The 17,356-nt window shown below is 38.7% G+C and overlaps 1 protein-coding gene across 3 annotated transcripts in view; it reads right to left on the bottom strand.

Annotated features, from left to right (window-relative positions):
• setbp1 (SET binding protein 1) overlaps positions 1 to 15,681 on the bottom strand; it is a 272,599-nt gene extending 256,918 nt beyond the window's left edge. The window contains exons 1-2 of one of the 3 annotated variants that reach the window (XM_059989489.1): positions 15,081 to 15,681; positions 13,622 to 14,183 (exon numbers count right to left, since the gene is read on the bottom strand). In XM_059989489.1, the coding sequence (XP_059845472.1) occupies positions 13,622 to 14,071 (450 nt within the window). In that variant the 5' untranslated portion in view covers positions 14,072 to 14,183; positions 15,081 to 15,681. The other 2 variants (XM_059989490.1, XM_059989491.1) reach the window with 2 other exon arrangements.
• Between the last annotated feature and the right edge of the window lie 1,675 nt (positions 15,682 to 17,356).

Consider the following 17,356-nt stretch of genomic DNA (forward strand, 5'->3'; position numbering starts at 1 on the left):
TTCAATGTACTACAATGAGAAACAAGGGAATGATGACACGAAACCAATCACCAAACATTTATAATCTAAGGTTTCTAACTACTTCAAAATCATGTCAGTTGGTGTTTTTTGCCAGATTGGTAAATTTACTTTACAACTAATGAGTATTTAAATCAACTTCTTACAATATTCTCAATCTTCAATGTTATCTACACCACAGGATTTCTGATTTTTCGCTCCTAAGATCAGTCATCCACAGTTGACAATGATACTGGATTGATACTCAAGAATATATCAAAATTCATGTTAATAATTGCCCAGCTTATAAATGGTGATATGGTTGAACTCGATTGTATATGAAAGCCTTCAGTTTTGATATTGTACAGCTGCCTCAGTTTGACACTACAGTGTCAGCCTACATTTTGTGCTCAATTCTTCGAGTGCTGCCTGAACTGTCAACCTTCTACCCAGAAGCAAAAGTGAACGAATAAACACTAATCCAATATTAAACCAGCAAAGAGTATGTGTGGACATATGGTTGGCCAAGATCAAAAAGTATTGAAACATTTACAAGTGATGTGAAGTCACCTATAAATAGATATAAATGGGGCAAATTAGTTGGTGGAAATCATCAAGAAAGGGGTATTTCTGGAATAGTGAACTTTATGCAGATACTGATGAAGAGACCTAAATTATTTTGTAGCTGTAACTGTGAATGCTGGAGGTTAGCAGTGGGCAGCCAGTCAGTGGAGATTTTAACCATGGGATTGACAAATGTGAGAATGGAGTCCACTGGGCAGAGTGGGAATTGTTAAGAAAATGCAAGAATTCAGTTTATGTTATTGAAAGTTTGTGATACATGGTAGTACATATATAAAAACGAATATGTCACTGGGTGAAACACTTGGCAAGACATTCTGCAACATGCCCTCAGGATTAAATTATGCATTGTGGTTTACTTAAATACTATGCAATTAAGAATGCATGCTTCTCTCCTGAAATTCAGCCCAGTACTTCCAAGCATGAGTCACATTTGCACTTCTGACATGATTTTCTATTAAACATATATCAAATGACCTCATGCCCTGAGCAATGCTCCTTTTGGAGAGACATAAATTTAACCCACATTACACCAGAGAAGACCATTGTTGGTTATTCACAGACCAACCAGCTCTTCAGACAACAGTGTAAAACAGTGGTAAAAATTCCTCTCCTGATCCACCGACAGCCTAAAACCCAACATCGCAGTTGGCCTGTGACTTCCCTCAACCATCCTTCTCCCCCCAACTAACTCCAATGGTTGTCTTAGCATCCAACATGCCTTCCCATTGATTTCTACCCAAGCCCCTAATCCTCCCACAAAGTGTACCCTCACTCACAGAATTTTCTCAACAATTCCAAAGGCCAACGTCCATTGTCCAGTACTCTATCATCTCCAATGGCAGACCAATCTCCATTAGCACTGACTTGATTGCCCAATCTACCCCTGTACTCCTCGGCTACTCACCCAATTACCAATCTGATTCAACCAGCCCAACTCAAACCTGGTCCCAGTTCACTCTCCCTCTTCCTCTTCTTAAACCTGGTCCCTCTTCACTACTCCATCTTAGCAGCTTGGCCCTGGGTAGTACAATCTTTCAAGAAAATGTGCTTGCACATTAAGTAAAATCTAAAGTGTAATTTTTAAAACTCTGTCAGAATTGGCTGTGAAAGAATCTGGTGGAACAACCATGAGGTATTTATTCACGATGATGCAGGCATAAGCAAAATAGCTTTGGTTATACAAAACAGGAAATTGGAAGAGCAGTATCTGTGGATTCAGAAAGGGTTTGAGTCAAGACCCTGCATTAGGGTTATGTCTGCTTTGGTTATCTTGAAATATTTCAGAAGACGCATTCTAATATTTTCAAAACAATGATTTTCTCGCTCGTAACTCAAGATACACAGCTGTGTATTATATAGAAAAGTTTCAGCTGCTCTCACAAAAAAGTCATTAATATGGTTTAAGAAACAAGGCATAAGGAAACTGTATATTCTGCAATGACCCATTTAACATATGGCAAGGGACAAGGAGTAAGCAAACTGGATTACACCAACTCACACTTCAAGTGACCACAATACTGGCATACAAAAAGTGGACCTCCATGACATTCTGTGAGTATAACAAAATGTTGGTGCTTACATTTTTAATTCCCAACTTTGACACATGTAATATAGCATATGTCAACAGCATGCACTGTATAAGCCTCAACTACTTAAAGAATCTGCATGCAAAACTGCTTATTAAGCCTGCAGTTCATGAGGCATGAATAATTTAGCACATTCCAGTCAAGGAGATAACACTTGTCTTCACATTATTCTCATTAACAAGTTCATAGCAGAAAATTAATATGGTAACAAAGCTATACTAAAACACAATTATGAGCACAGTTAGATTGAACAGAAGTACAAAAGAGAAAGAAAACGATTTATTTATTTCTGAAGAATTACACTGCTCTGTTACCAATTGTTCAAGGGGAACAAAACAAATTCATGGTTCAGTTCCCAGCTCTATGCTTTCCATTTTGTAATAACTCTCAAAACAAGTAAAGCAATTAGAGAAGATAATTTCCCATAATTTACTGCACTCTGGAACTTCGCATTTTCAGTTTTAAACCTGAAAAATATAAAACCAAGCTTTTAAGGGTTTTCTAACTTCCAAGGTATCCTGTCCAGTGGAAATAAGAGTCAAAACAACTTCAGGTATAAGGTCTTAATCTTTCCAACTTCTATATACTACAGACATGCATATAAGGCAGCCACTGCATCTATGTTTTCTTTCTCATGTATCCTTTAAGAATTATTCTTCCTCCCACACTTTGTGATATATGGGAATCCAGTATCACCAAACTGTCCTCTTACTCTTTTGCAACTACTTGAAACATTACCATCCTCAGTCCCATGCCATTCTTATTCAGAACTGCATAAACTACATAATGACATGCAAGCTGTAACCCTAATCAACAGACCTAGCACATACCCAAACCCAGCAACAACTTTGGTCAAAAAAGACTGTGACTTTGCAGCAACTTTTCTCTCAATCCTCTTCACAGAAGTGAGACACCTAATCTCCAACATGTGAGTTAACGTACTGACAAGTAATAAACTGTCCAACCCAACCTTCAGCAACACCACTCTAGAACCAAGAACTTGAAATTATGTTCAGCTGATGACACCAGCTTATTTTCTCATTTAGAGACCAAATTCAAAGCTGCTGCTGACTCCTTTACTTCAAGCCTTTGAAAGGATGAGTTTTTGAAATGCCAAAAATCCAGAACAAAAACATTCTCAATGACCTTCCCCCACCACTCAACACTGCCCCAAAAATCAAAATATAATCAGACACACTAGAAAACATGGATCATTTTCCATATCTCAGAAAAGATCTCTGAGATATTCATCAATAACTGTACTATGTAGCATCAGTCTTTGGCCAATCCTGTATTCAAAAGCCAAGGCAGCATTGAGCACTTATCACTTGTTCCAACAAAGATCACAAGACTCCTTGTGTTAAAAAAACAGAAGATAACATTCAAGGATATCTCTTCTTCGAATTCTGCAGCAAAATCCGAATAATTTCTCTGTGTATGCAATCAGCAAGTTCTCCACTGCATTTTCCCCACAGTAAGCAAAAACCAATCTTCCAGTATCTATTTTTTTTTACCCAGTTTGATACTGGTATCAATGAAATCTTTTAAACACCTCACTACACTAGTCATACTCTCAGAATCAAAAGTAAAAAGCCTTGTATCCAATTTAAACCAAAAAAGTAGCTATAGCATCTCTTGTCAAACAACCAGCAAAGCCGCTTATGACTTGAAAAATATTGTAAACACCTTGTCAGTATTTTGAATATTATATAATAACAAAAGAGCAATTCATTAACTGATTCTGCAGGACCATACAACAGATCTAAATGCCTGCCTTAAAAATATAGTGATAATTATTCCATTCCTGTTTCAGGGTTCTACTGAAAGAAGCAACAAAATTTGGGATATAACTTATCATCCAGCACAGTTGTTTAACTGTTAAATCCTTGTGATGGAATGTTTCAGAGTCAGGTACAACATTTTGGTGACTCAAAGTTCAGAAAATCAACTTATTGCGCACATCTTTGCATCCTGTCACATATTTTCATTGACAGAGAGAAAATGTTAACAACCCAATAAAGTACTTGAAGGACAGACAAGAGCCCTGCAAATTATTTTAAACTAAAATTGCATTTAAACTACAATTTCATAACAAAATCACTAAAATTGATAACAGATGACAAGAATTGGGAGATGAGAATTATGATAACTTAGAGGACAAATAAAAGGTTTCACTCCTTGCTGACTGACTGTAGGAATCAAAAAAAATTAACATTTCAGTTGTTATGTACCCTTGTCACGTGACTGGGGTTGAAGCTATACTGGACTTGAGGTAATGGTCTTGTGATGGTGGAGTGGCATCATTTTCCCGCCAGTAGAGGTCATGTGACAGGGTGTGTGTGTTTTTTTCCCAGGGTATAAAAGGAGGACCCCTCCCTGTGAGGAGGAGCAGTTCGTGGCTGGATTTGCCATGTTGACTTCATGCCACTGCGTGATTTAATGGTATGACACAGTTTAGTTGAAAGATGAAGTTTTATCTAATGCCTAAAGTTTAAAAGGTCATTGCCAGCAGTTTCTTTATAACACTGCTGGTAGAGAATCAGTGGAGAGTGAAGATTGGAGTTCGGGAGTTAAAAGATCAAGGAGAATCGATTTCGACAGTGAAACAGGTTCAACCTTGTTTGATCCTTATTCGGAAGGAATTCGTTGACTGTTCTCGTGTTAATCCCTGTGAATAGCAGAAAGGATTGGGAACAGTTTTGTAAAGGAAAGATCAGTGCCTTTAAGCCGTTTCATTTGTCCATCTTCATAAAATTCTTCGTGGGAAAAGTTCAATTTGGGAACTGAAGCAACACAACGTGAAAGAGAATTTAAATCGTCTTAAAAAGTCTCTCCCTTAAATGGACTGTGAGCATTTTGAACTTTTGCAATACTACTTTGAAGAACTGTTTTTGCAACATCGCTTTAACAACTGTTTAAGCTTCATTGCTTTAAGAACTGTTTAAGCTGCCGCACAGCAGCTGATTTCCGGTTACGTTGGTGATTTGTTTGCTTTTGGGGGGGGGGGGTTTGTTTTCAGTGTTTAATAAATGTGTTATTTGTTATAAAAACCCCTGCTTAACTCATATATTTATTGTTGCTGAGTCTGTAACACAGTAAACAATAAGAAAAAAGCCTTTCCTACCCTTGAAGAATAGAGAATCTGGGAAAATGATCTAAAAACCAGACATCACGTCAAATTTTAGATTCAAACTTAGATTTAGTTATCACATATACATCAAAACATAGTGAAATATGTTGTTTGCATTAACAACCAACATCTGAATTATTGTTTCTAGTACAAAATTTCATTTTTGAAATTTCTTAAGTGACTTTTTAAAACATAAAGTAAACATTGTTTTTCCTGATATTGTTTTTACCATCAACACCTAGTACAATATCAGATGCTGAATTCCTTAGTGGTTCAGTAGTTGAACACACAATTTGTACAGTCCCAGGTAAAAGGTGAGCAAACAGTATTGAACAAACATGACTTGCGTTTGAATATAAACTCAGCTATAAGAACTCTGAACTGTTCTGGCACTGGGTGAAAGGGAGAAAATACATACCAGGGTGGGATTACTGTTCCTTCTTATCAGCCAATAACCTTTATTAGAACCCATGTGAAAACCTTGTGTAAGAACTGAATGAGACTGAACTCAATGCATCTCAACATAAGTTCCCCAGGTAAATAAAACAGATGTACCAATGAATGACTACAATCCATACCATACTCCAACAGAGAGCCACATTTCTCAGAAGAGAATGGAGTAAGGACAATAGATGATATATACAAATAATTTGCTAACTTGTAATGTGCTGGAATCATTTTCAGCACCAGCACGGTGCTGGAAATATATTGACAACATAACATTAGAATACATATGCATTTTAGTGCAAATCACCAACTCCTAGTGAAACCAAGGGCCTTATACAAAATGTGTCAATATTATAACTTTATCTAGATAACATTTAATTGCATAGCTCCAACAGCAGGGTGATATTTAGAGAAACAGCGTAGAACATGCCCTTCCAGCCCAACGTCTTCAAAAGCAAAGATCAACTACTGAAACTTGTATCAGATTTACCAGCTGGACTTTGGCCATGTATATACACAACCATCATAAGTCATAGATACAAGCTTCCATATATCCAAAAACAAAAATCAGTATTCCTCACAGCAAAAGTATCATACAAAGTTAAACAACTATTCTCACTAGAAAAAGGCACAGTCAAGACAGAACGAATAGCTGCAGCAATAAGAGATATATATGATGACGTCTTATTTTCATCTATACAATAACCATATTCAACAATGTCTTATTTTCACCTGAACTCCACTTTTCGCCACTTTTATCTGCTCCACCGCTGCACTAATTCTTCAGGACAGAGATGCTTGCCCAATATATTTAATTGCTTTATCAGTGACCCTACATTATAAATTCAGAAATAGAGTCATTTTCTGAAATGTCAAGGTTCAGTTTAATTTGGAATAACAAAGCAAACTGTGCCCAAATGTAAATCAAGACAAAACCTAGGACTAAGCCAATGTGGAAAACAGCACTCATAGGATACAACTGTCACTAACTATATATAAAAGAGATAGTCCAACCACATCTATTTAATATTCAGTGGTTTCCCATTTCTGATTTTTCCCTCAATGTCAGCAGTCTGAATCTTTTCATTATTTACATGACTCAAGTATGAGATAATACTACATGGAAGAGTGCAGGCTCCAAAATCACCCAAGCAGCTCAGTTATATATAGGACAGCACAGCTTGCTTGATTAGCATTGAATTTACCTTCTTAAACATTCCTTCACTAATGTTGCAATATAGCTACAGGGTGTGTATTATTCTACAAAATACACTGCAACATAACACCAAGGTTAGGTCATTAGCCCCTCCCAAATTTACAAACTTAAAAGATAAGGGCAGCAGGCATTTAGGAATGAGCAAATCTCTCTTCATCTTAATCTGGATATATGTTGGTTGTCTTCATCAACATCCTCAAATTCCCTATCTAATCCTGTTGCAGATACACCAGCTCCACGTAGTAATGACAAAAAGAATGCCCTCCACCTTCAATAAATAGAGTTTGCTAGTGATGGAGCTAATTTATAAATAAGTAAATATACACAGTTAAGTATTATTATGTACAAATATACAAACATCATAAACTAGGAGCAGCAAATACTACCTAAACCCTCAAACTTGCCCTTCCATTCAATAAGATCAAATCTGATCATAATCTCAATTCCACATTTCAATGTACCTACAATAACTTCACTGCCTTCCTCTGTGATAAAAAAACAAAAAAAGACTTTCTCACACTGTCTTTCGTGGAAGAAAATTCTGAAACTCAAATACATTTGAAAAAAAATCACCATTGTTAACTATCAACCCATAAAAAATATTAAAAGTCCGAGGTAAATTTTCAAAGAAGGGTTCATGTTTTGCAGACTCACTTGACAGTCATAGATTTGGCTCTTGATTCCCAAAATCCTCAAAATTCCAAAGACCAAGAATAACCACCATAAACTCTGGAGAACTATGAATCGGACATACAGCTGTGTGTGAATATTTCTTTGATCCCAAACTCATTAAGTAAGGCTCCATACCAGAACAAAAACATAAAATTTCAGCAAGTTAGTAAAAGAATTTAAAATATGTGCAATGGTGCTCTTGAGTATTTGGAGTGATTTTAGTCACTGTTTTTTTTTCCCAATATTCCATGTAGGTTTGCCAAAAGTCTCTTCTATATTTCTTTTACCATCTGACAGAGATCTAGTGCTATATTAAAAACATGTATCCTATGCTAGCCAAGAAAAAGACATTGTAAATTGATGCATGGTTTGCCATTACCTCTGAACTCAAAAATATGTAGGGTTATTATAAAAAGAATCTTGTTTCCCCAATAGGTTGAACTGTGCCAAAACATTATTTTGTATCATGTAAAACTATTTTGTCACTGCAGGTGATCAGAATATATCAGGTCTGTAATATTACTATCAGACTAATTCTGATGAAGGGCAAATAATGGCTGCTATACTATACAAGTGAACATACATTCCTACTGTATATTAATAAAATTAAGCTCTTCTATATTTTGATAACAAAACTTAACATTGCTATTGCCAGAACATCCTTATATAAACATATTTTCATATACACAACTAGGTATTCTACATTAGATCTATATTAATCCCAGCAAATAATTTTTTAATATTAGTTTCCATTAGTTACAGATCTTTTAAAACATTGTTGGGTATCTGCTGATCCCATTCAGGAAAAGGTACATGAGGTTTTTGCATAGGCCAATTTTTTAAAGTTAGACTATCAATAGAAGTCAACGGTTTGCAGCAACTGCAAGTGTGATGCAGTGAGAAAAGCTTTGTGAGAATAAAGTAGCTGACCTAATACAAATTACTTAGCACTGGGAAAACAATAAACATTTATGACCAATAAATAACCCATGTGTAAACACATAGAATGTTTTAGTAAAAGCATACCTGTCAAAAAAGCATTTTTTCTAATTTCCTGAATCGATGGACAGCAACTGGGCAAAAGTGTTTACTTACAATGATGTTACATGTCTAGCATCAGAGATCAATAACATATTTAAGTTACATTACCACATAACCAATTACTGCAACTTGTGAGTTGTTCCATCAAAAATGCACATACAGAGCATGAGAAAATATGAAATACTGATGTTATCTTTTCCTCCCAATCAACATTTTGGTACCTATAAACTCTTAAAATTGTACTCCCATTTCCTTGGTTTCTACCTTTATTAAAATGACCACTTCCTCACAATCAAAAATGACCAATACGTTTTCTCCCTTGCTAAATTTTACAAGCCATTTATTATTTTTGAATAGTATTAGCGGTTCTGTCACCAGTCCCTAATGTCATTTTTATCTGCGTCAGGGAATTTGTGTGACATGAAAGAGAGGCCGTGATTTAAATCTATGACTTTGTACCCAAATACACTGTTACCATTGCTACAGTACTTCACTTTCTTTGACATTCTCACTTGACTACTCACCCAAACATTGCAAAGTATAGAGTGTAAACTTACAAACAAATCCAATATCAAAATTACTCTGCACCTTTGAAAATGGAAAATGAATTACTTATTATATATAATAGGTAATGATTTTATATCAAAGAACTTCCTAAACTAGCTATTGAAAATATTGATTTGGAGTCCAAATAATAGATGACAGTTATTAAGCCTTCTAGAATTCTGCATGTTAAAGGTGTACAACAATTCTAATGTCAGAGCCCTGATCGGTTGTAGTTTTCAACCATAATTCAATTTGCATGGACCCTTTAAAGAAGAAAGACTTTTAAGGCTCTTCGCAGGAGAGCTATTATCAAATTAAATTTGACACTGAAACATTTACAGATATATCGGGGTAGTGAATGAAAAGCTTGGTCATCGAGCTAGGTTTTCATGAGCTTCTTTAAAGATAGAAATACAGGAGGATTTCAAGCTTTGTGACTTATAGTGAACTCATACAGTGAAGTATAATTGGTCAAGTGCCACTCTTCAGAGCCAGCACTGACAAATGCAAGTCTGGCAATACTGGTCAATAAGGGGATTCTACATTCAACTGAAGAAGGAATTATGCAAAAATCAAAGGATGGATAAAAAAGTATTCTAAAAAATGTTACTCAAACTGAACAAACTAGATGCACTTGAGCCCAAAGCTGATTAGAGGTGATGTGATTCAGTCCTGTGTAAAATTGCTCTGACAGTCTGCCCCGATGGTGACAATTTTTCAGTTAATGGTCAGAGTGAAACCAATTTATATTTCCCAAAACCCTATTGCCTGCTAAATTCACTGTCCATTTCTCCATCACTGAAGCTCACTTATTGATCTTATTCTTCAATCACTTCGTTACAAACTGCGTAATGACAAAAAGTAGCTGAATGGAGGGGTAGGGGAAGAAAAGATAAAGAAGGGTGTTTGAGACTCAGATTATGAGTAATTTATGAAACATGAACCACTTTTCACATCTCAGATGCTACTTCACAATGAGGAAAAACATGATGATAAAATTCACCATCATGTTCAGTAAACCAGCAGTGCTTCTGACTGTCTTAAGATATGAAATATTTGAGGATGAGGACTTCAATTCTAGTTGAAAGCTCGTGGTGTACCAGGCATCAACAATCCCTGCTTCTGAGACTTAGGCTATCTACCTACAGCACATAACTCAACTCAGTGGAGAGATACTATCAATGTCTCCGCAGAAGCCTCCAAACCCGTTGGCAGGAAAAACAAACAACTGTTAATATCATCTTCTAGGCTAATGTCATCATCTAGTTGGCTCTATGGCTGAATCCCAAAGCAGACACTAATTCGTGCTCCATCAAGGAAGGAGATCACCAAGTGACAACATAGTTTAGGAGTGGTCTCAAAGCTTCCAGGAGAAATTGAGTTATCCCCACTGTGGGTCATGATTGCAAGAACTGGAGAAAGAGTGTTCCATATGGTATCAAGAATTTTGCATCCATTTATCCAGGGCACAAGTGAGGCCAAGCATTAATGGTAGAAGCAGCCCAACAGTTTCCAAGCTACTATGAAGTGCATCCCATCCACAGTCAGAGGAACAGTTCCCAATCTACTACACTGTGCTTCCTATCTCACCCATGGGAGAAGCTGTGGGTCCCACGCTAGTCTTCTCAGAATACAGTGAACTTCAGTGGATACAAGTAATCCTCAATCCTGAGGGAACTGCCAAAGAAAAAGAGGTAAACAAAAGACACAATCCAGATTATAGATAAAGCAAAAGAAATATTCATTCCTGCTTCCATGAAAGGCGCTACCAACTAGATTAAGCATAATTTTGAATCCAAAGTCCTTATAAATTTTCTTCGCTGATCTTTCTCATAGACTCACTTAATTCCAGACAGTTGATTAAAAAGAGTCAGCACAGAATCTGTCCCAGCTGACCAAGATGTCCATCCGAGCTAACCCTACTTGCTCACTTTTGCCCACATCCTTTTCTATACGCGCCCAGTCACAGAGTCCTATGGGCAGCCATGCAGCAGATCTGGTACTAACGTTTCCAAAAGGACTTCAAAATGAAATTCAAATATATTTCAACTGAAACATCTTAGACTTAGTTCCACTGGAAAAAGTAGTTATGCCCCAAAATGCCAAAAATGTGCTCTGATGTTCAATGTCCAAGCTTATCACCACCTAAATAAGACTGATGCACTGGCTTCCTATCAAGAAGATATTTTTCAGGAGCACAAATGGAAATACCTGCAATCAAATTTTTATGAGTTTTCCACTTAACTCCATTCCAATATTAGAAAGCATCTGTTTCTGAACATATACTACACAGATACATGATAAAGGACATAAATGCCTCAATACAAAAGATAGCAATTTGAAACCTGATGAATAAGTTAATCGCAATTAAGCTGCTTCTTTTGCAAGCTAATGAACTACATGAAACTGATACAATGAAATTAAAATCCATTCCTGTGATCCTCCTTGGAATTTGTTAATAACACTCCAAAAAGATTGTCAAAATGATCCAGTATTTTATTTCTAATTTTTTTCATCTAGAATACTTGCAATGCTAAAAGAAGTTTCCAAAATTATTAAAAACCCTTCACAAGGACTTCAAACAGCATTGAGTAAATTATAAACCATTTCCCCAACATGCCACAAACTGGATTTTTACAATCTGCCCTGACCAGCACAGACTGGTTCCAATTACTTCTATTGCACCATGAGCCAGGACACAATCCTGATAGTAAAACATTCAGTATTGGTGAGGGGGTGGGGTAGGACACTGTGCATTCACTTTTAAAGGAGTAGGTCTCTTTTCAATATATACTTCATGCATTTATGACCACCACAATGCTTTCTAACTTGACAATTCCCTTGTGCTATCATCCTAAAAGGACCAATACAAGATTGTTCGGTTGGGAATCGTAATGTTTAAGCATCCCACCACTAATGCATTTTAACCACAGAACAGGCCCTTTAGGGAGGTCAGTATTATTTTCATCCTTTGCAAAACTGAGTAATACAGTAAACCACTACCAGTCCATAAAAACATTACCATTCAAACTCTGATTTCCTCAACATCTTTTGGAATTTAAGGTCTAATTCTGTACCTCACAGGAGATAGTTCTGATTAATTAAGAGTAAATTAATCATATGCAGAAAAACTACAAATGCAAATAAAATATTTACAAAACTGCCTGAAATCGCGTGGACTGATATACCTATCTTCCAAGATACCTTGTTCTGTAGAAAAATAAGTAAATGGTAATGGTGTGCTGTCACAGTAAACCAGCGAAAATTCAAAGGTAAAATTATAAAAGACTCCAGGATGACTCTGGTATGGTTCACTCCAGGTATTACCAAGATAATCAACAGAGCCTGTCTGTTTACACTATAGACACAGCAGGCATCTTTGATCATTGATAACAGAACAGTGATGGGCAGACGCTAGAGAAATAATGTCAGGCTTAACTGATGTCACTTTATGAACAGTTTCATAACAGGTTATAACAAACTTTTATTAAGAGACATTCTGAGCAAAGACCTGTCTTGTGCCTGGTAAAAAAAAATGTAATGTGCAGGTGTGCACCTCAACAGTAACAATACATTAAATTCAAACTAAAAGTAAAATGTATAGAATCAAATTGGCAAATGTGATATAGAAAAAACATTAATTTCACAAAGCACTCTCAAATTTAGTTGTCCCAGCTGTATCTGAAGTCAGTGCCCCAATTGGAAAGGTGCCAATTTCTAACACTGTCAGAACTGGACAAGAACAAAACCGAAAGGGTGAGATGGGTAGAAAATAACAAACCACAGGTATCGGTTCAACCCTAATGTTAGTTTAATGACTCTTCCCATGCCAGAGGACGGAAGTCATGTCATAATCCATTTTCTAGCCGTACCTTAGGTTCTGATGTGCAGTCACTTCCAGAAATGTCCATGTTTACTTTGTCACACATTTAGACATTGTGTTCTAAGCTCTGTTTATAATTCGAAACAATACTCAGTTTGCTCGGTTTAAAATCATTTTCGAACGAACTGAATGCTCTTGCAGATATTGCCATCTTCTCATAAAAGATTTATGTGCATTTTAATCGTCGGTATTTTTCCCAAAATTATGATAGATCCAATGTTGACAGTCGCATTAGCAGTGTTCACAGAAATCAGTAAATTTGTAAACCGATTTTAAAAAGCTAATAAAAAGCACGTGTTTGGTAAAGACGTTTATCTCAATGAAAGAAAACGTGCCAAATAATCAAATGCAAATATAAAAGCGAACGCAGCCACTTGATTCCCACTGCGCCTTCCCCCCTCTGCAGTCATAACAGGGGGTATCAAGCATCTTGTAAAAACATGTTTATCGCCTATCAAAATACAAGCCAGGGCGGAGTGTAAACACAAAAGGAAGTTGAGTAGTTGTGAGCCTCTTACCTTCTTTTTCTTTTCATCTTCTTTTGACATCTTGTTACTTTTGCTCGGCCTGCAGCTCTTCTGCTCCCCTGGCTGTTTGATTGTGATCTTGATCTCCGGAGGGCAGATATAATTCTCCAGGTTCTTGGGAGGTTTCTTAGGCCGTTTGGTGGTCTGGATCTTGAGTTTCAGGCTGCCCTCTGTGAAGTTCGCCTCCTTGATGGAAAACTCGTGTTCCTCCAGGCCATCTCCCTGCATTGATTTATCGCTGTCTGTGATGGAGTTGGAGTCCTGGCTACAACAGGCACTCTCCTCGTCGTCCTGATCCAGCCTTCCCCCGTTCATCTGGCTCCCAGACGACTGCATCAAAGCTCCAGGAGAGACTGCAGACTTGGTACTGCTGCCGGCCGATCTGAAATCCCCATCAGCCGGGTTCTGCCTGCAGCCCAACGCCGCCTCCCTCTGTTCCATCCCAACGTATGCGAAAGGCACAGAGAGTATGGAAAGCAGGAATTCAGCACTTTTCAGTGTCCCCCGTCACTCCAAAGTAATCCGATCTCCCAAATAAAACACACACTACAATCTGCAGAACGAAAAAAATACAAAGTAGATCTTAACAGTAAACATCAAGTAAATATACTACAATCGCATTGAAATACCAATTCCTTTTGAATTATTGATTATTGAGGTAAATAAAATATCGCAGTTATTAAAAGACTATCAAGACGTCCAAATGTTTCAACTAAACCCTTTACTGCTTACAAGGACTCCTGCACCATCTCCCTCCACCACCACCCCCCAACACGCCACAATCCAGTGAATTTTCAATAAGCATATACACTATTAAAATAACGGGCGCATTTTGTACTTCGATTTTGCGCCTTTATTTGGTTTTAAAATACACACGGCCCTCTTTTTCAAGACAACTGCATCTCAAAAAAAAGTTAAACCGTACTGCTAACCTCCGTCCCTCACCCCAAACAAAAAAAAAAATCCCATGAAAATAAGCTTCATATCCCCTCGAATCAGTCCAACAGCAACGTTACGGGCTCCTGTCAAATGAACCCTCTACCTCCAGCGTACCGTTTACTTCATTTATTTGCTAAATCCGCCTTCGGTAATCCAGTTGCCTTTTAAAGGTCGACCATGTCAGATCTGTCATGTTGGAGTTGGTTGGTTGTATTTTATATTTCTCTCTCTCTCTCTCTGCCTCTCTGCAGCGTCCAAGTACTCTGCACCCTCCGTAAAAGCTCTGAGATACAATGAGTTGAGGCTGAGAACTGCAGCTGCTGGAATCCGATGCTAGAGGCTCTCTAGCTCCACTCCAATCCGACCAAAAAGACGGACTTTTTTTTTCAAACAACCGAATTGCACCATCGACTCCTTCTCACCGAACACGTACACATTTTTGCGTTGTTCTTAGACAATAATTGAAATCAACCACAAGGAAAACAAAAATCGCCTATTGCCACTTACTAACCCATGTCCAGCGCCGATAACCTGCGATCCCAACTAGTCCCAAAGCTCGCAGGGTCCTGAAAATGGCATGCTCGGATCTGTCAACTCGAGCAGCGAGCAGGAGGCGAGCGGAGCCCGGTCTCGGCTCAGCTCCGAGCTCCGAGCCGCACACGGAGGAAAATGGCGCCTCCGATGCTCCGAGCTGCTGGTCCGGAGCAAACTCAATCCGCACACAAGCCGGGCTCCGCGATCAGTCGCCTGCTTTCGGAAGCGGGGTTCCTCGGGATGAAAGCACTTGTCGACGCGGGCGGCTCGCCGCTGTTCGCTGCCGCTGCGGAGCTCCGCAGTTCGCTGGGAGGGAGGGGAGGGTAGGGGAGGAGGAGGAGGAGGAGGAGGAGGGGGGAGGTGGAAAGGGACGAGCCAACAGCGCACGGCAGTGATTGTTACAGCAACGGGCCTCCTACAATGCTAATTCCGAGCCGAGCTGGAGGAGCCTGTGCTTCTCACACCGCACAGCGCTTGCCTCTGCTCGTTACCTGCCTGTTGCCACATGGGGGAGGGGACGAGGGTGAGCTGCACTCACAATTAATCTGGCCCTCGCAATCACGTTTGGCATTCATGCCGAACACTGAGAGTGTGTGTGTGTGTGCGCGGGATTACCCTTAGTGGCATTTTAACACACGCTGAATTTATTCCATTACATCTTACAGTCATGCGGCAGCCCACGCATGCTCCCCTTTCACTATTTTCTTTGCAGGCGCTGTTTTTCCCGGTGCCCCCACCACCGTTGTCGCTGTCATCCTGCCGCGCCGGACCGGCGTGCCCCGACGTCGGCTGCCCCCCCCCTTTCCCCTCCCCTCCCCTCCCCATCCATCCCTACCCCACACAGTGCTGGTGACACCACCCCTTCGAGTAGCGGCCCCCGACCTGCACTCACCCATGCCGGTGCGGCAAGTTGGCGGGTTTGCAGTTGTTTTCCCTTCTCCAAAAGCCTTGCCTGTTCGTGTACTTGGACCCCAGCCAGCAAAATAAATGTAGACCCTCCGTGCGAGTCATAACACGGGCAGCGTCGATGAAGTGGGGTGAAGCTAATCGAAGGATGAGTGGAGTTACCCCATCAGCAGAACTAAAACAAACCCTAACGTGTGTTTCTGTGTTGTACTTCAACAAATGATTATGCTAGCATTATAATTCATGAGCCCCAGAATAGCCATTTGGTTGGCATACTTCTTATGGTAATACTGATAAATATGCAAGAACATTTTTGTGTATTATACAGTTGTTGAAATGGGGAGTACACCTATCAGCAGTTGAAGATGTGATTTAAGACTCCAAGAATATTCAACAGTGCTTGCAATCCTACTGTACACTATCACTTCAACATCCCTGAGTGAACCTGGAACTCCTAAACTCAATGCAGTTGAAGTAGCATCTCCAGAACTGAGGCGGTTCCAGAAACTCACTCACCCCCACAATCTCAGGGATAATTCATAAGCTTGATGCATGTAGCCCAGTGCCACCAAAGGAGGGTGCCCATGGAGTGCTCACTAAGCTCATGTTCTGACCTTTAAAGCACTTTTACCTTTGTCAAAGGGCAACAACTCCCACCATACAAACTTGTGCCACACAATGGAAAAACACGTACCATAAGCCTAACCAAGTGGCATTTCATAAGAAAAGGTCAGTTAAAACTTGGCAACCTCAGCAGTGTCACCTGAGCAAAGACCCAGCATTGAAAGAATGAGCTCGCCACTCATTAGCACCTTAGTCAAAGAGCTAAAGTCATCCATTGACCCATGTTATATTTTTTAAACGTCCAGTATTTGAGGAACATAAAAGTAATTTTAAAAAAGGATCAAGTAAAACAAAAATTAGCCAAGAACAGAAATTAATTACTTTCAGTGTAACGCAGAGCGCTGTCGGAAGAGGTCCATTAAACTAAGAGTAAAAATGAGAGGCTTTAATTATGTGGGGAGAATAGAGGACTTGGGTAAACTTTAAAAAAAATGAACCGATAGAATTGAATCGTACAAGTGATGTTTTAAGATAAATAGAGAAAACCTACTTTCTCCACTGGGTTAGAGAGATTACTTCATTAATCAGCAAAAATAAAGTCAAAGGAATTTGAATTTCCTTGTACAGAATTGTCAGATTTCAAAATAAATTTTATCAATTAAAAATAAAAAGCAGACTTTCAACATATAAAAATACAACTGCAGATGCAGAAAATTTGAAATAAAAATAAAAATGTAGGTCAACGCATTTTTTAGTGGGATTATATTAAGGAGACGGTGCATT

This window comes from Hypanus sabinus, chromosome 14, assembly GCF_030144855.1.
Source record: "Hypanus sabinus isolate sHypSab1 chromosome 14, sHypSab1.hap1, whole genome shotgun sequence".
NCBI classification, from domain to species: domain Eukaryota; kingdom Metazoa; phylum Chordata; class Chondrichthyes; order Myliobatiformes; family Dasyatidae; genus Hypanus; species Hypanus sabinus.